Genomic DNA, 22,681 nt, shown 5'->3' on the forward strand with positions numbered 1-22,681 from the left:
TCACACCAGACTTTCTGCTGGCACCCTGTGCTGGCTGGCTAACTAACATCAAAACTGACATGAGCACAAATACTTACACAGACATTTTTGTCCCTTTTGAACAATCGGAACTGTTTCCTTTGCGCTTACTAACGTTTTGCAAGAACGCGAGAATGCAGTTCAGGGACAGGAGGGGTATCCCCGTGCGATGCTTGTCTAGCCCATAATCCTTCCTTTTGCTCAAGTGACTGTACAACTGCTCTGAATGCTTCAACTCATCTTTCTGTATTTGTAGAAATTATATTTATTTTATCTTCCAGGCTTTTTCAGGTTTGAATTCCCATATGTTTTGTACATTGCATGGTCCCTTCATTCATTTTCTGCGTAGATGCTTCCTGCAAAGCCAGCAGACCTAAAGCTCGCCTTTCAAATGCTGTACATTTTGCCTCAAAGCCAAAAGGGTTCTGACATTCATCTTTCAGCATGCTTTAGGGAAAAAAGTTCTCTCACCACAAAAAGATGATATTCTTAGTACGAAAAGGTATTTTATGATGATCTCCTTGTTTCCTCCTGTGATGTATCAACTCACAGGCAAGGCACAAGCCCTTGAGCTGCCCTGCAGACCTGTGCCAAGAAAGACCCCACAGAAACATGCGCAGGTGACACGGGACTGCTGTAACCAGCAAAACTCCAAGAGAAGTCAGCACAAGGAACAGGCACAGCATTTGCCCAAATTAAGAGGTATTATCCAGGAGCTTTGCATGGTACATGCCTGACACATCCCCCACTTGGTTAAAAATTTAACTCCAGGCAGCAACAAGAACATGAAACCCCAAAAGCCCAACAGACACTGAAGCAGCGCAAACACCCAACAAATATTGGTTCGTCCTTAAACCCTGGGTGTTTGAGATGCTCTTCGCACAAACTGCATGTCCTGTAGACAGGGAGCTACTGTTTTTACTACTTTTTATAAAATATTTATACATTTTTAGATGCCGAGCTCACGGATTTCAGGAAGCAAGCACACATGCGTAAAATCTGGCCCAGCATGTGACTGAACAGCCAAGTGCCTTTAAAAACATTACTGTAAGCAGTAGGATTAACAAACATTTCAGGACTTGAAAAACTGAGGTACATAAGGTACCTTCATGAAGCTACACCTCTTTTCATTTAGGGTATGTTACTATTTCTTCTCAACCACCTTTCAGCAAACCTTCCTCTCAGCACTTGGAATTTTGGACCCAGCAGCATATCACATCATCACATGTGATTTTTTTTTTTTTTTTTTTTCATAAAATAGTTGTTCCTTCTACCAAAGATCTTCTTACTGGGACGTACTGATACCATTTTTGTCTGTCTTGAATAGAAGCTGGGTGTTGAACCTGCAGTACTATTAATCTAGTGTGACTGCTTTATCTCCTCTTCCAGACATAGCTTTTATTTTTATTAATGCTCTTCTTGATGCAGGGCGGTTGCCTTCAGAGACCGACATGTTTATGTCCTAGAGGAGAACACTCAATATGCAGCTTGTTCACCTCTGAAGAAAGGATAAAGCTATTTCTCAAGGCTGTACCTCAACCCTTCTCTTGCAAAAGCACGTTCATTTCTAGACTCATAGAAGAGCCATCTCAGCTCCTTAATGTTGCTTCCAGGTAGCTACTGCCGCCTGTGCGTGTATTCTGGAAACCTTCCCTTCCTAAATCCCGTGTGACACGTGTAGTCCTGTCCTACAAACATGTCTCCTACTGCAGATACAGCAGCCAAATCATTTCTTGTCTGCCCTGGTAGGAAACTGGCCTACAGCTGAAGTCCCTCGTTGTAACTCCCTTTTCCCTGAAGTGCAGTAATGCTTAAACAATCCTCCCCACACTACAGTCAGCTGTAACACAAAACACCTTCTGTGCCACGCTGTAAAATTAACTGTTTGTTATTGCATTGTTTACTTGAATATATATGTATTTAGTCAGTATCAGACACGTCCCCCATTCCCATCCTTGGGTCAGCCTAACAAATGACTGAGCAAGTCCCACAGTGCACAAAGACATTTCAGTTTCTTGTTTTCCCCCCCCTCTCGGTGCCGTTTAACATGTAAACACGTGACTCCACAGCTGTAAAGGGAGCATTCCCCCTCCCTGAATCAATTCTGTTCGTATACCTGAATTTCAACTGTATATGAAATAATAGGGACTGATGTGTTGTCCCTAAAAAAATTACATCCTTTTCTGTATCTGGAACTCGTTTTGATCCCTAAGCAGTTTACCTTTCTTGTCTTCTCACCTCAAAGAGGTCTCAGTATAGAGCATCACCCAGAAGGTGCTGGGGAAGGGAAGGACTGGGCTATGTTACTGTTCGAGACAGGAAGCTTATGGCAAGTCCTTGGCATGCTCTTTTCTCTACTTCATTCCACACGTTGTCGTCTCTGCTGGCGGCCAGTTGGGCTGACCACTGACCACACCAACAGCACAATTCCAGCAGCAGTTTCTGCCTGTGGAAAATCAATCCTGTGTATGCATTACTGGGGTGCGAGGGGAGAAAACGGATGGTATATTAGGTGGTATAAGAGTGTGAAGAAGACCAGCACCACCTATGACACCTTAAGTTCGCAAGTGCTGACACAACTGCCTTAAAAAAAAAAAAAAAGCTCTTTTTACCACCTTCAGAAGCAGCCTTCTGCAGAGATCCCTCCAAGGCTGCAGACCCACGCGGATACCCGGCCACTGCTGTGGATCAGAGCACACAGTGACCAATCCGGTTACCGTCGTTCCCAATCTTCCTCCAAAGCTGCCTACCTTCTGCCTTTGGTTCCGCAGCTCTCAGCGACTCTGGATTCAAGGCATCCCCAACGGGTGCTGAAGCCTTTTAATCCTACAGTTGCTTCTGAAATGGAGAGCCAGGGTCAGAGGGTTGCCCTGCAGACAGCTCTTCTCTCAGACAGGGGCAGTGTGCTGGAAAGCACAATTCAAACAATTTAGGAACTTTACAATGAGGTCCTGGAAACACACACCACTGCCGTCAGCACTGTGAGCTTCAGTTTAAGACCAGAAATGTGTGAAACCAAACCCTTGCTGCTCCTTCAGATCAAGTATCTTATTGGTGTTGTATGTGCCCACAGGTGACGAAGTTGGGCGTGTATTAGCCTGTTCTGATGCTCTGCATGTGGCACAAGAAAGCACACCTCAGGCAGAGTAAAGGCAGCACAACACATACGATCCCAACACCTGATGACGATACAGACAGGCTTTAAATATCATCAGATTTTTCAGCCTCAAATCCACAGGTAGGGTAACTAATTTGATTTTTGTCCTATTTTATGATTGAACTAATGTAGAGGCCATAAACTATTCTTACTAAATTAATAATGAGGAGCTGAGCAATCTAGGGAGGTTGATGTACTTGGTTGCTTCATTCTCAAAAAAAAAAAAAAAAGGCAGAATGGAGTGGAAAGGACTTCCCCCTCCCTCCGTATTTTGGTTTATCCTCCGGAAATCTAGGATGGACAAGAAGAGGGGTGAAAGGGAGGGTTGATCCTAACAGACCCTGCTGCTGAGCATGTTCTGCTCTCCTCATCTCCCCTGATGAGGAATGTGCGAGGGATGCTCACAGAGGAGCCCACCCTGAAACAAACCACTAAGCTCTCACTTATTTAGTTTGACAAAGTCAAACCCAACCCAATCCAGTTTGCAGTGTCCACATGGGGATGAAATCTGAAATCTAATGGGCACGGCCCTGAGACACAGCAGGCACCGCCACCTCCATAGCCACCTCCTGAGCTCACAATTCCAGCAGGAAATAAAACGCAAATCCTTAAGCAGACATCCCGCACTGTAGGCATGGGTCACCCAGGGACTGGGTTTTCCATTTCTTGAAAATTTTTAAGCAAAAATGTGGTAATTACCAAAACATGCTCTAATTCTACTGCATTCATTAATCCTGATGAGAAAATTTGCTGTTGGGACCACAGAGGTGTTCACTGGCCCCTACAGTCCACAAAATGACAACTTTTCCCTTGGTCCTATACTGAATCATCACACTAAACTTAATTGTGTTGTATTTCCTCTAACACTTTTTGGTAAACAGCCATTTCTTCAATGGAAAAAAAAAAAAAGTAAAAGGGCTACCATGAGAGAAGCTTTTCTAATGTTTTCAGCCACATCAAAACACTGTGCAAGCTCTTTCTATTTCAAGCTTGTTAATGTGCCCCCTTTAAAGGGAAGTTATTACAGATCAGTTTTTTTCCACGGCTTGGACTGTTATCTTAGCATTGCATAAAGACTTCTTCCAATAACAAAAAAAAAAAAAAAAAAATCACAAAACATCCTTTTGGTAATTACAGTAAATAAAAAAGACAAGTCATACTATGGAAGCATATACACGTTCACCTAACGCACGTGTGGTCAGGTTGTCTCCCCCCACCCCCATTTTAGACAAATCATCTATGCCAGGCTGAAGATTCTCTAACAGTGAAAAATCAACATGAGACTAAAAAGTATACTCGACATTCAAAAAACCCTCAAACCAAAACCCCCAGGGAAATCAAATTCTTGTACAGTTCTGACTGCACACAGAGGTCCACCACATCATACGGCTCAAAGGTTTTGCCCTACGCCTGCAACTCTGTGCACTTCTACCCATGGGAAAAGGTCTAAAACCAGCAGGGAAAAAAATTTACTAGCAAACTCCTCTTGATGATGAACAGCGGGAATACTGATACCACCACATTTTTGGTGATGACAGGATGTTGCAAGGAGAGTGCTCTCTCTGATACAAAGATCTTGTAGGCCTCCCATCCTCCAGGGCTCCAGAAGTTCCACCTCTGGCAGGCCACAGAGCCACATCGCTGTCACCAGGCCATTTCAAAGAGCAGCAGCGATATTCTGCAGTAGCAATTGCTCTCCAAAGCATTTCGGGGGCAGCCCCACGTGGAGTGCCTGGTGGGCTTAAACAAACAACCTCCTTGGAGGTCTCATACCCTCTGACGCAGCACCGCTGTGCCACCACCTGCACCGCCCACCCCTTCTCACCCCCCAGGCTAAGGTCCCCAAGCAGTCTTTGACAGAACCATAACCAGTCCATAAATTTCCTTATTCCTCAGGTTTTCAGCCTAAATGCAAGCAGAAGCAGCTGAAAGGAGTCTGCCTGTGGCCAGGCAGAGTGCGCTGCGTACACCAGCACGTGCTCTGCTGACCCAGCTGCAACGCTTGCTGCGGGGAAGGTCTCTCCTTCCGAAGGCAGCTGGATACGGCTGGCAGGAGGAGGTGCCCCACACCTTTGCCTCCTGCCCGAATCCCCCATTCCTGCCCTGCCACATCCCAAATCCTAGTTTCAACCCTTTATTCACCCAACCTGTAAATAATTTCAGTTTTGGGAAAGCTTTGCAAAAGACATGAAAAAGTGTTGTTTTTGTCTTTTTGGTGTGAATAACATTTTGATGTCCCTTCTCCTTCTAAACTTGAATATGAGTAAAGTGAGACAACATCATGGCTTTTGCATTTCTGTTTTTAAAGACAGATTTCTCTTGAATAAGAGAACCCATCAACGCAATCAGTATCGATCCAGAGGGAAATGAAACTGCATTTCAAGCTCTCTAAAAACACCAACATTTAATTTTATAACATAACCAGGGGTTTATTCCACAATATAAACTGCAACATTTGATACAAGCTACCCAAAAAAGGAGAAAGCCAAAATACAGCTGTGGCAATTACTTTACAGAGCTTTTTTTTTTTCCTGTCTTCTACATCACTGGGCCATCAGTGACACTAGGATCTACCATTTGCTTTCTGTACATCAACCAATGCTAGAAGCAACACGCTGTTCAGAATTGTCATTCCAGTCACTGAAACCAGACATAGAAGTTATTGCTCAGATAAATAAACCTAGTCTACGAAAAACAAAGTGGAAAAAAACTAAAGTCTCCAAAGAGTTAACAGAGTAAACAGGGATTTCCTCAAAAGAGGATTTATTGGAAAATTCGTGGTGCAGGTTTTTTTTTGCACCTAAACCAAGCTGAATTAAATACGCCGGTAAATCCCAGAGAGGTAATTTAATGCTGTACAATAAAAGGTGCATGTTTCAAATGCCTTCCAAATTGGTGGAAACCCCTGCTAAACAGTCAGCATCTCAAACCTCAACAACCACAAACAGATCAAGGGAAAAATACAAAAGTGTCAAAAATTGTTTTGAGTTCTGGAAAATGATCCCATAAGGATAGAAGTAGCACCATTTGCAATCTGGTTCTTAAACCAGCCCCTGTGGCTTTATTGGAAAACTCTGATAACCTTCTTTACTCAAGTCCTGAATGGTTTATGGGGAGTTTTACTTCCGATATTGAGAGTCCTTCCCAGTGCAGCTGATGCAGATGTAGTCCTCCTTCTCTGCCATTTCTGGAGAGATGCCCACACACACCTGGTGGAACCACTGGTTGCAGCTGCCGTCGCACTGGACCCAATCCACCTAATGAGGAACAGACATAGTGGCGTTCAGAGAATGACCAAGCAAACACACAGCATTCATTAGTAATTTTTTGGCTCTTAATTTCTTTAAATGAGTGAGAAATGTCCCATTTTACAACTGGTTCATGTTGGGTATTCAACTCACGCTGACTGTTCTCTGGACTCCTGCAGTCAAGCTCCCCTGAAGCTGAGGCTTATCCCTTATGCCTCCTGGTCCTTTCCCACCTATAGCAAGATTGTGGATGGCAACTTCACCACGGCCCTCCCAGGCACCCAGGGATGCCCCTCTTCTCCACTTTCCACTGCGGGTGGGCCTGTGCAGAGCACCAAGGCACTGCCCACATCCACAGAAAGGCTGCAACCCACCAAGACTACCTACACCCATATTTCAAGAGCAGAGATGAATACGGTGTCTGCACAGCCCCACCTTCTCCTCCTGATTCCATGCAGACGTTTTGATGTCCACCTGCCTTCCACAGTCCCAAATGCACGGCTACTCTTGCAGAAGGTGGGAAGGACCATTACTAGATATGTCCCAGCAGTAGCAGACACTGCCTCTGGGTTACTAAGTGCCTCCTGCTCTCTTTGTACACAGTGCCTCTGCAGCCAAACAGTTCCAGGGCAGCTGAACGTCCAAGATCCCAGCATTTGGAACACCACAGTAGGTGCGCCTCTACTGACCTCATCTCCCTCGGGCTGGAGACAATTCACAGCAGGGCAGATGGCATCTTCATCCTCAGAGTCCTCCTGCTCAGAGAATGACATGTCTGAGGGAAGCAAGTGGCTTTCACTGGAACGCTGCATCTCAAAGAGACGCTCCCGCTCTCTCTCTAGTTTGTTAGTGCAGACATCCTTTGAGTGATTCAGTTTCAGTTTCTTCTTTTTGGGTGTTCTCATTTTTTTTACTCTTGCTCTCTTCTCATCACAGAAGCTCTCTCTCTCAAAACGCCGCTTTAGTTTTCTCTCCATGTAACTAATTCCATCCTTTTTTCCTCGGCAGCACTCGTTCTATTGGAAAGATATTTTGGCAAAACTGTAAGTACGCAACTAACACTCATTATCCTGTTAATCCCCACCCTGCTTTTAGGAATATGCACAAGTAAAAGTGCAGAGTGTGTGACAGAGTGCAGCCTTCTCAGCAGAAGCGGGATGTGTAAGTGGAGCAAAGGATTGGAGCAAAGGATAGGGTCACACTCCAGTGACAAAACTTATAGAAAAAAAGATTTTCATTTCTGAGTCCACTGCTTCAGAGGCAGCCCTCTCAGAAAGCCTCTTAAACACAGGACAAGCATCAAATTAGGATAGATGTATTTAAAATACATAAAGTGACCATAAAGACCAGATTCAAATTGCAAAAATGCAACAAATTCATTAAGTTACCAACTTCCTGACCCCTTTTGAACAAGGAAAATGTATTTTCATGGAAGTATAGACACACACAAAAACCTCTTTGCACAGCTTATGGGTTCAGGCAGAGCCTCTACTCCAAAGTGACCCCAAGCTCATTGCTGTTGTCACACACTTGCCTTTTCATTTGCCGGTCCAACGGATGACCTCTGCTCCATTTGCAAAGCAGGGGTTGGCTTTGTGAATAGGATCTGGTACAGCTCCTGTATTTCAGGCAGAGAAACCTGTAGCAGCTGGGCTTCCATCATCAGCTCATCCAGCTCTGTGCTAATGACTATTATGAAAGACAGGGAGAGAGGAGACAAGGAATTCTTCAGTGTCAGCACTGACGAGGACTACACAGATAATGAAAATTCTTCTCTGGTAGCACATAAAAAAAAAAAACTGTGGAAAACTTTTTTAAAATAGGCAACTGTATGAATTAACTCTTATCTGTTCCCTCTTCACTGCTCATTTTAACAGCAGGGTTAAAAAGAAAGATAAAGGCTTGCACAGAAGTTACCGCCCTGTTGCTCAGCACCCTTCCAGGCTTGCATTTCTTGCTGGTATGAGGGTAAGCAATTGCCATTGTTCTTGGCAATGTCTCCCGCTTCTGAAGCTAGAAGTGTGATGATCCCCTCACTATGTAACAAGTGGGAAAGATGAATAAACTTCACAAACCCACAAGTGAAGGCAAGAGAAGAGAGGAAGAAAAGCTGAGAGGATGAGCCTTGCGACTGAGTCCTGCCGTACAGTCACCACCCACTGCTGCCATCAAGCTTCACAACTTGCATTGGCCTTTTGAAATAGTCATAGCTAGGGGGCCAAAATCAGCATGGAAGTAACAGCTTTTTAATACAGTATTCAGTACAACTCAAACATAACCCGAAAAATAAACCTGGTAGTACAAAGAACTGCCTTGTTTGATTTTAACTGTAATGTTAACCTGAAGTAAACGTCTTGTGTAACGTTACTATGGACTAAGCTGCACTGACTAGAAAACATGAAGATAAGACTAGACCAGTGTCCCTGCAGCATTATTCATCAGGAGGAAAGAAATGGTAACTAACTTCTTTTACAGTCATAAAATGATGCAATTTACATCATGTCTGCATTAGTCAAAGTCTGTGCTAGGAAGCATGCAGAACCTGTGCCGGGTGACCTGGAGCAGCCACAGCAGCTAAGGAAACTCGGGACTCTGTGAGAGTTGTGCTGCAGGAAAACTTAGGTGGACTCACGTTCTATGGATTAAGCACCCTGTGGTCTCCAGCACCACTCCGCTGCATTGTCCTCATCCACCTCCTACCACTTCAACGGTCTCTCCCCTCCATCTCCACCCTGCAGCCCGTTTAGCTGGCCACAGCCCCCTGTGTGCTGTGCATGTGGGAAGGGGCCAGCTCTCAGCTGATACCTCTTCTCCTACCATGCCCCATCTTGTCACTATACATGGGGCATTTGGATCGTTTACCCCTCTGCCAAAGCTGGACATTGAGTTCTAAAATTGCTGAGGGGGTGGAGAAGCAACCAGACGCATTGTGCAGTCACATGCCTCCCTGCCTTAGCCATCTCCTGTTAACCAGGACACCCTCTTGTCTTCACCACAGAAGTTAAAAAAAAAAAAAATTATCAAAGTGAAGACTACAAACCATGAAGTGGGATGCAGTGCTGTCCTGTCGAAAATGGAGAATGTAAATATATGGTTCTGTTATCCCAGTCATGAGGCATGGAGAATGACATTGCTCCAATTGTCTGGGAAACCTAAAAAACAAAAACAAAACGCACAGATATTTTCACTAAACATGTAGTTTTGAAGTGTCAAATAACTATCATAAGAATCAATACTTGTTTCTCTTACAATTGCTTAAATCTTGTATTCCTAGAAACTGTTCTAATACACCCAAATCCTTCATCCTACACCTGGAAATAGGCAAAAGCAACTTTATTGCCAGAATTCTTAGCTGTCAATTATCATTTCCACAGAGATCAGAAACTGGCCCTAGAGCACACAGCACCATGTTCTACCGGAGAAGAACGAGCCTGTGGAGCAGAGTCACCGTAGGGATAATCCTGGGCTTGTGGAGGCAAGGGGGCTTTAGTTCTAGGACTGACTCAGGGTAAATACGAGTTTCCTCCCTTTGTTCACAATAAAGAAGTGATTTCTCATTGCCTCGATCCGATGAGACACCAAACTGTTTTGGAGCACTTCTCTCTACTTCAGCATGTACAGAAGACATGTCAGTGGCAAAACATGTGCTTACTTATGCAAAGGCCACTTACGCATGTCAGTAAGTGTCAGTTTTGGACTCATGAGTGTCAGAAAGGCATCTCACCAGATGCCTTCCAAAACACCATTTACCTCACTAATTCAAGTGTCTGGGCCCCTTTCAAAATCTGGCTCTCCTCAATTCTCACAGCCGTTTTTCAAGTGAATTTTTCAAACTCATCTAAATGCCCCACATTCTTCACCTTGGCTAGTGGCAAAGAAGCCCAGCTCCAGTGGTTACTGCTAGGAGCTTCTCTAGGGGCATAAGAGTGTTGGTTTACCACGGATAACAGGGAAAATAGAATTGTTACAGGACAGGAGAGCAATGCTGAGACACTGGATCCACCAAAAAAACACCTCAAATCCATCAAGACCAAAGTTTGAGCTCAGCGCCTGTGACAAGGTGGCTCTGGAGGCCACCTCTGACCTGCCCTCAGTACCACTGTCTCCAGGAAGGCTCCATAGCTCAGGTGCAGAGAGGGACCCAAGCTGACGCACCTGGTCAGATGCTCTTCCACTGAGCTTCCCAGGGACTTCTCACTTGGGAAATGTGGTCACAAGGACCTGAACTAGCTCTGCTAGAGATACCCTAGCTTAGGTGGTTTACTCCAGACCACGCAAAAATGGTTAGACTGCTTTCAAGGTGGAGGAACCTCACAGTATCACACTGAGTTAACAAAACTAAGCTTATTGTTCCAATAATTGTTCCAAAATATTGTTCCTTATTTCTGGCCCAAACATCAACTTATATGCCCTTATATGCCCAGGGTTTTTTTTCCAACTACACTAGTTGGTCTAGTACAAATATACTTTCAAACCTAAATTATCAGAAAAATTCTCTTAGATGCCTAAACATAGTTTTAATTTCTAAAACTAGGCTTGCCTATTTGAAAAATTTGGTCAACACATGAAACCTGGTATAGCTGAGTTACTTGAGAAGCAGCTACAATACTTCTTCAAGCATGCCTGGCACATTTTATGTTTTAACATAACTGGGTGTGGAAATAAAGCCACACAGGCTAACTTTAACAGGGTTGGACTAGCAAAACTAAGCTGTTTCAATCAAAAAGTAAAAGCAGAGTGCATTTAGTTTTCAGGTGTTTTATGTCCTTTATGCTTCACAGACCTTTTATTTCAGATTTTTTCCTGTATTTATAGTCTCAGGTAAACTAGAAATGCTTAACCCGTTTCCCACTTCCGAAAAGACATTTACTGGAGGAGTTTTGAAACTCCCTCATGATCACACCTGAAACAGCTGCTGTAGCTAAACTCAGTAGTATTAGCAGAATATTCAGCTTGGGAGTTCTAGTGTAAGTGATAAGGAGAAGGAGGAGCAGTAAAGGATGAAGATAGTCTGTTGAAAACCACCTCATCTGAGAGCTAAGCTGGTAACACTGGACGGTTTGTGCCTCTGTTACTAATTCTCACTGCTTAGCTATGTTGAAATACTTGTAAGAACAGAATAGAAGGACTAATTGAATACTAAGCACCCCAGAAACAATAGATTCAGCAACTCTGTCGTTAATAGTGTCACATTAGACCGTAGGAGCTGGGAGACAGAGAAAGGAAAATAGGCCCTTTAGGAGCAATTGTTCTCAGGACTCCAGCAGGAGAACATGAAGCTGTTGCAGGAGGACACACACGTCCTGGCTAACATCAAGGCAGAACCCAAACTCCTTATATTGGTAAAGCAACACATCAGCAGTCTGCTTTGCCAGTATTTGCACGCAGATACAATGAACCCAAAACCCAGTGAGGTACTGCAGACTGTTCTTGCTGACCATACACCGCCCACCGCCAGGAAACCCAGAAGCAGCTCAGCCTCACCTTGTTTGTCTCTGGCAATTGGCCTGCCGTGGCTTGCCATCTGTTGTACAGTAATCCTGAGCCAACTTTGTCTTGTATAAGTTTTAGATTCCCTGAATATAACATTTGTTGTGCCCTGTGCTGCCAGTTCACAGTTCTCTCAATCATATACCGTAAGGCGTCCCCCTCTGGAAGCCTCACACGGATACGCTGCAAGGAGGCCAGCAACGGTAAGATCTTTTCTAAAGGTGGCTTTTCTGATCGACGACAGTGCGGACAGAGCCACACACGAGGTCCCTGCAAAATGTTGGGCACCGAAACACAGCCGGTATGGAAGAACCCTCTGCAGAGTTCACACTGTATCATCGGAGCCGCCGGCTCCTTCTGGCACAGACAGACTTTCAGTTCTGCATCCTCTTCGCTAGACAGCACCTTCACTTCATTCGCTGCTCGCAGAGCACGCAACGCTTCCATCTCCTTTAATCGGGCTTCCCCAAGCGTAGCCATCTAAAGGGAGTTCAAAGAAAGGGATGTAATCTCGAAAGGAACATTAGCCATTAGAAACAAACTGACCTCTGCACACACTCTTCAGATACGCCAGCCAGTACTGCAGATCATAAAGAAGCTCCTCACCGCTCTACCCTTGACAGCTTTCAATATTTGAGGTGAAGCAGTTACGAGGATGTGCAACAATATGACTTCGGTTTCCTTCTGTTTTCTCATCAGACCCAGAGATACAAAGCTTATACCCTTGCAAAAATAACCTCTTAACTCCCTTCCTCTCTGTTCCAAGTCCTTCATGTTTTGTACTACAAAAAATATGACCTTCATTAAAGCAGCTCAAATTCTGAAACAAATGCAGATTTGGCTTACAGTTACTTCTCTATCAACATGTCTCCCGACTGTACTGGCATTGGGGTTTGTAAACACCAAGTGAAATTCAGGTGTACTTCTGAACGTGCTGTTTGCCTTTTCTACACCTGCTCATGATCCTTTTCTTAAAAGGAATCTTTACCATTATTTGCTACTAAATATAGCCATATATTTCTGTTTCATAAAGGCTATTAGTAGCAGCTGCAACTAATAAATTCTATGCCTTTTATTACGGATATAAAAATGAATGTATACAGCAGGGTTTATAAATATATACAAGACATATTTCACACATTATGGCTTTGAAATGCCATGACTAGAGAAAAATCAGCTATGGAAAATTTAGACAACCGTGTCTAGCACGGGCAGATTCAGGACTCGGGCACAGCACACTACCTTACATATACACGGGTGCCGAGCACTGCAGCTCAGCGTCGTGAAAGCATCTCCATCTCCACCAGAAGATTCTTGTTCCCCTTATGTGTCAGAAGCAAAACCTCCCACGCTATATTTTCCTGGGAGCAGTCCACGTCAGTATCCTCCTCTTTCAATATCCAAATGTTAACAAAAGATTATGGAGTCAAAGGTTCAAAGGTTACAAATACTTACAAATACTTAAAGGGAGGATGCCAGGGGGATGGGAGCAGTCTTTTTTCAGTGGTGCCCAGTGATAGGACGAGGGGTAATGGGCACAAGCTTGAACATAGGAAGTTTCATCTTAACATGAGGAGGAACTTCTTTACTTTGAGGGTAGTGGAGCACTGGCACAGGCTGCCCAGAGAGGCTGTGGAGTCTCCCACTCTGGAGACATTCAAAACCCGCCTGGACGCCGTCCTGTGCAACCTGCTGTAGGTGACCCTGCTCTGGCGGGGGGGTTGGACTAGATGATCTCCAGAGGTCCCTTCCAACCCTGACCATTCTGTGATTCTGTGGGGAAACCTCTTCTCCTTACAGCACTCGTAGGGATGCAGGCTGCAAGTCTGGATTTCACAGAATCATATAATGGTTTAGGTTGGAAAGGGCCTTGAAGATCGCCTAGTTCCACCCCCCTGCCCTGGGCAGGGACACCTCCCCCCAGCCCAGGTTGCTCCAAGCCCCGTCCAACCTGGCCTTGAACACCTCCAGGGATGGGGCAGCCACAGCTTCTCGGGGCAACCTGCCCCAGGGGCTCACCACCCACACAGGGAAAAATTTCTTCCTAATATCTCATCTAAATCTCCCCTCTTCCAGTTTGAAGCCATTTCCCCTCGTCCTATCACTCCATCCCCTTGTAAAAAAGTCCCTCCCCAGCTCTCCTGGAGCCCCTTTAGGGACTGGAAGGGGCTCTAAGGTCTCCCCGGAGCCTTCTCTCTCTCAGCCTGTCCTCATAGCAGAGGGGCTCCAGCCTTCTGATCATCTTGGTGGCCTCCTCTGGACCCACTCCAACAGGTCCATGTCTTTCCTATGTTGGAAATATATATATTTCTGGAAATATGTTTCCAGACAAGGGGGGCCAAAACCAAAGCACTGAACATACAGGGTTCAAGTACCTACCACCGGTTAAAATTTAAATGCCCCATACCTAAAGGGACAATTATACTCAAACCCTACTGAATCAGTCTACTGCTTCGTAGAGGTACTACTGTGGTGGAGGCTCTGAAATAGATCTTTTGGGATGAAGCACTTTACCACCAGCAACTAAGTCTGCTCCATCCAGAACTAGCGTTTTATTGACTTCATAATGCATGAGGTTTTCTTTAATTATTTATGGTGTTTGTTTTAAATTATAAATGGTGTTGAGTTATTGTGTTCCTGAAAGTATCAGACTTGGGAAAACCCTATCCTATCTTTGACGAGGTTTTGTTATGGTCAGGGAGAACAGGTCTCAATTTTTTGCTTTCCTATGCTTTGTTAGGCTACAGGCTTTGCCTGGCAAACTGTAAGGCTAATTCATGCACAAAGACAACACGTTTTTTCCACTAAAAGCAATTTTGTGAAATCTGAAGCAAGCACAGAAAAGCATGGTCCTAGAAGTCCTTCTGCAGAGCAGCACAGCAAGCAGAAAAGAGTAGAACAGTCCTGCACCAGAGGCAAACATAAACAAAGACTCAAAGAACTTGGAAGAAACTCCAGTTTGAAAAAAACTGAAACCACATACCGCAGATGCAGTATCTTTGCTCTCAGAGAGTGCTCTTTCCAAGTCACTCAGAGTCTCTAGCTTTGTGCTTTTCTTCTTTCCACTTGGCACTGGCTCCTTCAGCTTCTTCTGCTTTCTCTTCAGGTTCAGCATTCCAATATCACAGCGGGGACACAACACCTGACAGACAGAAAAGTCGTATTGTCTCCAACATTGTTAATACATTTATCCTGCCCTAACGCAGCCATATACGACTCGTTAGAACAGGGATTCCTGCAGTTTCTTTCATCAAAGCTTTGCAGGACTAGGATGAGGTTAGCTGGAAAATGGGAAGAGCTGGAAGGTTAAAAATTCAACTTTATAAAATGGGCAAAGCACAAACACCTCCTTGTCTTGTTTAGATTACTGGTATATAACGACAGCTGATACACTGAATATCCTCCATGGGATTTAACCTGCAAGCCCTGGAAAACCGTAGAGGATTCCAGGGGCTGCCCTGCTCTCCTGTCTGCTCTAACAGGGAGAGGGTCTGGGGCGAGCGTGGCTCAGCGAGGGCAGAGCGTGGGGATTGCTCCGGAGCCGCAGGGGCTCACACAGGCGCCACAGCTGCGGAGAGCCAGCGTAGGCAGGTACCGCCTCACCCATATCGCAGCCAAACCCAGGGCGGAAGAAGTGGGTATGAACCTGCACTCCAGCGGCTGCAGCCCAATGCACCAAAGTAAATTAAGTGCCACAATCGTGTCAATATTCCCATATTCATATTGACAATGCCAGGCTGTGGTGCGGCATGCTCTCATTAGCCACTGATTAAAATGAATAGTATAGAGAAAGTACAGCTAAATCTTAAGCATTTTAAAAATTTTACATTATCACTAGAAGTATAGGTCAATCTAATAAAAATTATGTTAAAATAAGTAATACCCTAAACCAATTCTGTAAATATACTTAATATTTGCTGATACTTCATGAGTCAATACTGTAACTCTGACATGTTTTTGCTGTGGTATCAGCTTTTCTCCAGCGTTGAGATCTCTTACCTCCAGAAGAGAGTAAGGGGAGTTCTCACACAGAAATGTGTTTGCTGCACACTGCTTCCACGCTTGAACTTCCGACACCAGGGACTCCAGCCTCGGCAGGTAGTCCAGATGCACTGGAATAGATCGACCTCTTGTGACAAGTTCCACTAGTGTGTCCAGCACAGGCACACGTCCTCCAACCTGTCAGATTATAAATTAAGAAATGCTTGAGATGTACGAGACATACCACTTCCATGAATCATAGCAAGTCATTTAGATTAACTGAAGGTAGAGCTTCTAAAAATGAATTTACTGCTTAGACACTTCAGCCACTTTCACAGCTGTTATTCCAACAATTGTGCTTCTCATGCTCTAGTCATTAAGTACACAGACAAAATTAACGAAACACTTGAGGGGGGAGGAAAGGACATATGTACCAAGTGACAGTTAAAAAAAAAGGAAAAGAACAATCTGCATTCACAGCATAAAATCAAAATAATTTTGAAACAGACCCAGAAGGCAAGTCTAACCCAGTCCCCGTCACGCCAAGAGCAAGGAATCATCTCAAGCAGCCAACATGCTGTTTGAAAGCGAGCTCTGCTCATTCCTTTCGCAGCCTGCGCCTAAGGCAACCCAGTTACAAGAAGTCCAGCACGAAAGCAGCACTAAGAGGTAATTTCTAAAATAGACAGTGATGTGGGACTCCAGAACTATTCATCCAGAACGACCCCAGTATCTTGAGGAGGGAACTCAAACCACTGGCACCAAGAACTTCCTGCAAGTCACAACGACTGCAGGCATTTACCAAAATCTTCACAGAAGAGAAGCAAAAATTCTTGGCACAGACAGACACATTTTTCCATATTCAGGAGGCAGAATTTCAGAATCCAAACAAAGACATTAGCAAACGCCAAAGACAATTCACTTAAGTCCTCTCAAGATAACCCTCAAAAAAGAGATAGTATTACATGAACTTTATTCCTTCAAAACTTCAAAGCCCAGGACAGATAATTTTTTAAATAAAAGCTTCTTGAACTCAAAAGAAGTTTTTATTACAAGCCCAATTTAGGCCAGATATGCCTGAAAATACTAATAAGTCAGACTGGTGTTCGCTTTATGAAAAAAACACGAGGACAAATGAAAACATAAGAAAATATTTGGCAACTTGTATCAAAATGTGAAATCAGGGCTATCCCAGTGCCACCCTTTCCTGATCACTCACATGGTGTATGCAGTCCCGCTGACCCTGGCTCGAGCAGCTGCGAGGCTGAGCCACAGACCACTTCAGGGAGTCAGCTCAGGCTACAAGTGCCCACCTGGGCTTGAGCTAGCCCAGTGTCTGGCTGCAGGAGCAGCCGCACCAACACAAGGGGGAAAGTGGGTAGAGAGAAGAGGGGAAGTGTTAAGCTGTCACTGAACTGTAAAAGAAGCAAAGAACCTTAAAAAAAAGGAAAGGAAACTGAGTCCGCAAATAAAACTGCCTGAAAGGTTAAGGAAAATAAGATGGGAAGTGCCAGAAGCCAAGGTGAAAACCTGTACAGGTCTTTTTCTTTATCAGACTCTGGTTTTCATTCTCTACCATCAACTTTTTGTTCAGTTGCAGACTTATTTCAGAGTATGAACATGGAAATGGAAATCACAAAACTGAACAGAACCTTAAAGATGGAAAAGGATGGATGGAAGGAAGAGGAAATCAAGTACTTTCACCTCAAAATTTAGACAGAACTACTACAAAATTACAAGTATTTTCACCTATGAAATCAAAGGCTGACAATACAGGAACAAAACAAGAAACAGCTTTGAGACAGGCCAGGCTTAATGGTTAACAAATGAGGGAATACCTCTCAATCACAGGATGTCTGAAATTTCACTAATGATACAGATCCACAGCAAAGCAATTCTATGGGGCCTCAGAAGAGGCAATTCCACCACCAGTAAGTATCAATACCCTTGTATCATTACACTATGTGAGGCATGCTCCAGAAAGGTGCATTCAAAACTGGGGAAAACAGAAGGACAGGACACTTGTCTGATGATTGTCTTATCACAAGTATTCCTGGATCAGGAAATCTCCTTTTTTTTTTTTTTTTAAAGAAGATGCTAAAGTTACTTGTTTAGTGAAGCAAATGAAGGCTGTGAAAAAAATATTAGTGACTTTTAAATACTTCAGGGGGTTTGTTTATTAATGAGTCAGCAAGCAGAACTCTGTCTCACCTGCTCCGTACCAGGCGGCACGGGAGTGCAGTAAGATGCAGAACAGTACACAAAAATATGATTACCAGGTAATTGTTACTAAGTGAGTGAGCAACACTTACCTTAAGGTAAATCTCCATTGTAGAGTATCTTTTTAACTTTAGATTTTTCTTAATAGCTTCTTTATAGATCTTACTGCAGTCAGTTAATTGCAAAGGTGAAGGAATACAATCAGGTCCAGACAGAAGTGCAAGTAACAGCATTCAGAGCACAACTGCACCATGTCTGAGGCAGCAAACGTTACCGATTACTCATTCCTAGTTTCATGGGATGCTGAAGCACTCAGCGCATAGGACGGTGCAGAGTGTGGGTCTGTTCACCAGACAGGGGTTACTATCACTCATCCAGCAGCCAGGAGCGCAGTTAACGTACCTGCAGAGCTTCCACCTCCTGCAGCCAGTCTTTGGCCTTCTGTACCGCGTCCTTCAGAGCGACACCGTTCGGGAGATAGGCTGGGATCTCCTCTATTTCCTTCACTGCTGCTACCAGACTGCTCAGTGACTGCCGTGGTCTACGTAAACAAAACATCTCAGAATGTAAAACTCTGCAATGCAACCAGGGTTCTTCTACTCATCTGGCTTATTAAAACCAAAGGGTTGCACCAAATAATTGATGTTATATCCAGTACCAGAGATGCATACTGTACAATCGGGACATTAGCAATGCAGGTATGCTTTTAGAAATGTACATTTGCTTGCGATAAGCTCCTACTAGAAATATTCACATGTTTGAGTTTAAGGGAGATTTAACTTATTAACGTTTGAATGATAGAACCTTGGATCCTCAAACATACACTGAACTCTAAAACAGTACCAGAGCTAAGACATTCTACATAAGAAGGTTAAAAAAAACCTGAAGAATGCCTTTCTGTGTTTCACAATTTGATTCTGACATTTTCAAAAAGGCACAAACACAACTGCATCTCCATTTTGGAGGTTAAACTCAAGCTTATTCCAGCTTTGTTCTCTATGAAGTTATCATTTAAAAACAGCATGGTTACTAATGAGTAAGAAACACTCAAATGCTTTCATAATTATGAGGCTGGGGGAAAAACTTAAAAAATAAAAAAATGAGGGAAGAAACCTTGCATACAAGTTTGTGCCACCTTTCTAAACTTTAAGTAGGCTGTGCTCTCCCCCCCCATTTTCCTTTATAAATCAGAAGGCCAAAGCAATGAGCAAGAGAATTTTTCTCAGTAAGGATGTATTTGGCTTATTTCCTTCTCCCCTGCACCAATTAATCTGGAAAAGTCTCTTCAATGTTAGAAATAGTCCATATAATAAAATTTTAGCAGTTGGTGGTATATAGCTAAACTCCACCTGGCCATGCATCCTCCAAGTCCGACACTGGGGGAGGGAAGAAGGTCAAAAAAGAAGGAAGAGGTATCTTAAAACCCTTCCTTGTGGCAAAAGGCAACCTTGCACAATGACAGTGAAGCATCACAAACACTGCAAGTCACCACCAATCTTTAAAATCACTCAGTCACTCATCCCCCTTCTCCAACCCTTCCTCTTCTGGATGGCACAAGTTTTGCCTTCATGTTGTGAATTGGGTGAAGAAAAGGGAGCCCCTTCAGAAGTAAAGCCAACTGTTTCCATCTTAAACAGCTCATGGAACTACAACACGCAACACTAAGATTCAGCTTCTACCTGGCCTTTATCAGATTTCTGGCTTTGTCATCCCAGTGTTCAGATACAGTAAGGAGCTCCTGCAGCTTCGCCATTGCTTTCTCAACCGCTGGGTAGGGAGCGAGTCCAACACCTGAGTCTATAAGACGTCTCATATCATCTAGAGTAAGCGAGTTTCGGTCTGAGGAAGCCAGTTGCACATCCTCGAGCCAGCGTGCCTGTTCCAGACGTATCCGCAGTTCAGCCAATTGGGGTAGGTCAACATCGAAGTCGAAGCTGACGTCCAACAGCTCCTGGAGTTCTGCAGCACTAGGCATTTCTTCAGAAAGGAGTTTTTGGCTTTGCTGTTGAAAAGCTTCCACACGATCAAGAAGATCCTGAAATATACAAATGCAACAATAAATCAGAAGAAAACTCACTGCCAGATCTCCTAAACATTTAAGTGCAAGCCTCCTGGCAAACACCACATTGCAATGCACACAATGTGTATGACAAATTATCATGACATCTCGTACACTTCAATAGTGCATCTTCAACACATCAGCATCTCCTCATACATAATGTGTCCACAAGTTTGAGGATCACAGAACAAGGGAATTCCTCTCCAAACTCCTTTGAACTAAGAGACAGGTGTCAAAAAGAGGTCTCAGAAGAATAGAAAGGATCTAATGGGAAATTTTAAGTGTTCCATCAGCGCTGCTTTCAGGCTTTGTTCTGGAATGATAAAGAAGGCTGAAGAACAGCATGGTTAAGATCAAGAAGGCTTTGAAGAATGCTGGGAAGGGTACAGAGCTTCTGGGGTTCATTTCTGCTGCATTGTTTTGAGCCAGACCACACAGTCCCAGTAAGCCACAGGCCTTTTACTCCTTCATGCAGTGCAACACCTTCTCTCTCTCCTTATGTTCAACAGCTAATTACCCCCAAAAGGTTCATCTGTGGCTGTTTCCACTTCACCCAGGATAATGGACAGTTAGCCAGACTAATCTTTTGCGAAGGGTGGAATTATTCTTTATCTAGACACCATGTCCAATGCTTCTAGTACTGGCTGAAATGCTATTCCAGCAGTAAGTTCTTCCTTCACAGCTGACATCTTGGCATTTTGCTAATGAGGTTGTTCATCAGTGTAGGCAACCTCACCCATAATGGAAATAAAGTCTTTTTAGAGATATATTAAATTGTGAACCAGTCTCTAGTAACTTTTGGTCATCTACATTAACAGCCTAATTTGCATGACTTCATATGATTTAGAATTGTTGAGAATGATATAAAAGAATACCCTGACCATATGTGTTTGATATTTCCCTGTTCAAGAACACCAGATGGAGAAGAATTGTTTGCATGTCTGGCATTTCTGAACTTCTGCTTTTTAAATAGTAAGATAACTTCAGAGTTACAATACTATAAACAAATAACTGTAAATAGGATTACATAAAATCTGATTCACACATTCCAGACCTGATAAAGCTTCAAAAGCAACAGTCATAAAGCTGAGTTGAACTGGTCTATTCTGATTCAAATTTACACGATACTGTCTGGTCTCAGCATTGTGTTGACATTTAAGAGAGAGTTCAGGAGCCAGACACTGCATCTCCTGGTTCCAAAAGTCACAAATATGCAAAGCCCTTCAAGACAGGAATTGCTTCTGCCCAGAATTTACGTTCTTCTGGTTTTTATTTATTTATTTATTTCACCCTCAGTGTGATATGCAACATTTTGGCAAATTCTGAAACCAAACCTTGAATTACTTCCAATTTGTCTGAGGGCCGATCATCTGGTGAGCAAATAATCAGCACTCATTGATGGTCGCAGGAGACAAAGTGATGTGACTCACCATCAGCAGCAGATACTCTGCTAGAACAAGTATTTAGGTAGCCCAGGCTGGTAGCTTTGGCTAGGGTTATCTGTGTTGTTTCCTGGAACGTGGGTTGATAGCACAAGAAGGTATCTAATTACAAGACTATGAGAAAGCTGATTCTGGATTAACAAAGAGGGAAAGTGATATGAATGGGAGAACCGTCACTCGGAGCATTATGGAGTTTTGAATATTCTCAGATGAAGTTGGGTTCACTCTTAAGAGGAGACCAGTTAACTGAGCCCGAACTTTTAATCTGTAGTTACCCAGGTCATCATGCTGCTTCTTTTGCATTACTTCGTACAAAATTAGCATTTTGATTCCTCTATGCAGTATAAAAATCTACTGACCACGAACACCAGCAGGTCAGCGAGCTCTACTCTTAAGCAACTTGTGTGCACAAGTTGCCCAGGCCTGCCGGTTTGAAGGTATTTATTATTGGAGCAAACTCTAAGATAGAAGATTAATGCAGTGCAAATACATCACTATGACAAACGCTCATGTTTTTTCCCCCTACAATTTTTGAAGTTACCTTCAGCAACGGTGTCTGACTGAGGACACAGGGCAGAGCATACAGCTGCCTCACAAACAACCGGAGCTCATTCACAGTCAGCTGATTTTGACACTTTCCTCCTCCGGAGCGGTACCTGCAATTACACACAACTCAACTTTGTTGGATGCCACTAAAAAATAAAACAAAATCTAAACTTCTCAAAAATCTGCTTATTATTTCTTGAAAGTCAAACTTTACTCACAAATAATAGAATATGCAAAAGCATCCAAGCAGCCTAGGGCTTACATACATGGGAAAACTTCAGTTAGCTATAGCAGAATAAGCTATTGTTGAAAATACTCTTTCATATTAAACAGTATTCTGGAGCAACTACTCAGGCTTGGAAGAGCACTGGTTATTATGCAATAAAATTAGTCTTTTTTCCAGAACACAAAGCAATTGTGGATAAACTATTCAGTTATGTTGCAATAGCTATTGTAGTAAGCTCTCCCCATGCCCACGCCAAAAGAGAACAAATCCCAATTTTGAATGGGTTTTATATTT

General features: G+C 43.6%; 1 protein-coding gene across 1 annotated transcript in view; it reads right to left on the reverse strand.

Moving 5' to 3' along the window:
- Positions 1–5,818: 5,818 nt before the first annotated feature.
- KDM5B (lysine (K)-specific demethylase 5B) overlaps positions 5,819–22,681 on the reverse strand; it is a 46,531-nt gene continuing 29,668 nt past the window's right edge. The window contains exons 18-27 of the mRNA XM_009881346.1: positions 22,157–22,271; positions 19,794–20,149; positions 18,517–18,655; positions 15,913–16,092; positions 14,897–15,055; positions 11,908–12,393; positions 9,464–9,575; positions 7,958–8,112; positions 7,113–7,439; positions 5,819–6,432 (exon numbers count right to left, since the gene is read on the reverse strand). Of these exons, the coding sequence (XP_009879648.1) occupies positions 6,295–6,432; positions 7,113–7,439; positions 7,958–8,112; positions 9,464–9,575; positions 11,908–12,393; positions 14,897–15,055; positions 15,913–16,092; positions 18,517–18,655; positions 19,794–20,149; positions 22,157–22,271 (2,167 nt within the window). The 3' untranslated portion in view covers positions 5,819–6,294. The remainder of the gene's footprint in view (positions 6,433–7,112; positions 7,440–7,957; positions 8,113–9,463; positions 9,576–11,907; positions 12,394–14,896; positions 15,056–15,912; positions 16,093–18,516; positions 18,656–19,793; positions 20,150–22,156; positions 22,272–22,681) is intronic.

Source organism: Charadrius vociferus, unplaced genomic scaffold (genome assembly GCF_000708025.1).
Source record: "Charadrius vociferus isolate BGI_N301 unplaced genomic scaffold, ASM70802v2 scaffold333, whole genome shotgun sequence".
Lineage (NCBI taxonomy): Eukaryota > Metazoa > Chordata > Aves > Charadriiformes > Charadriidae > Charadrius > Charadrius vociferus.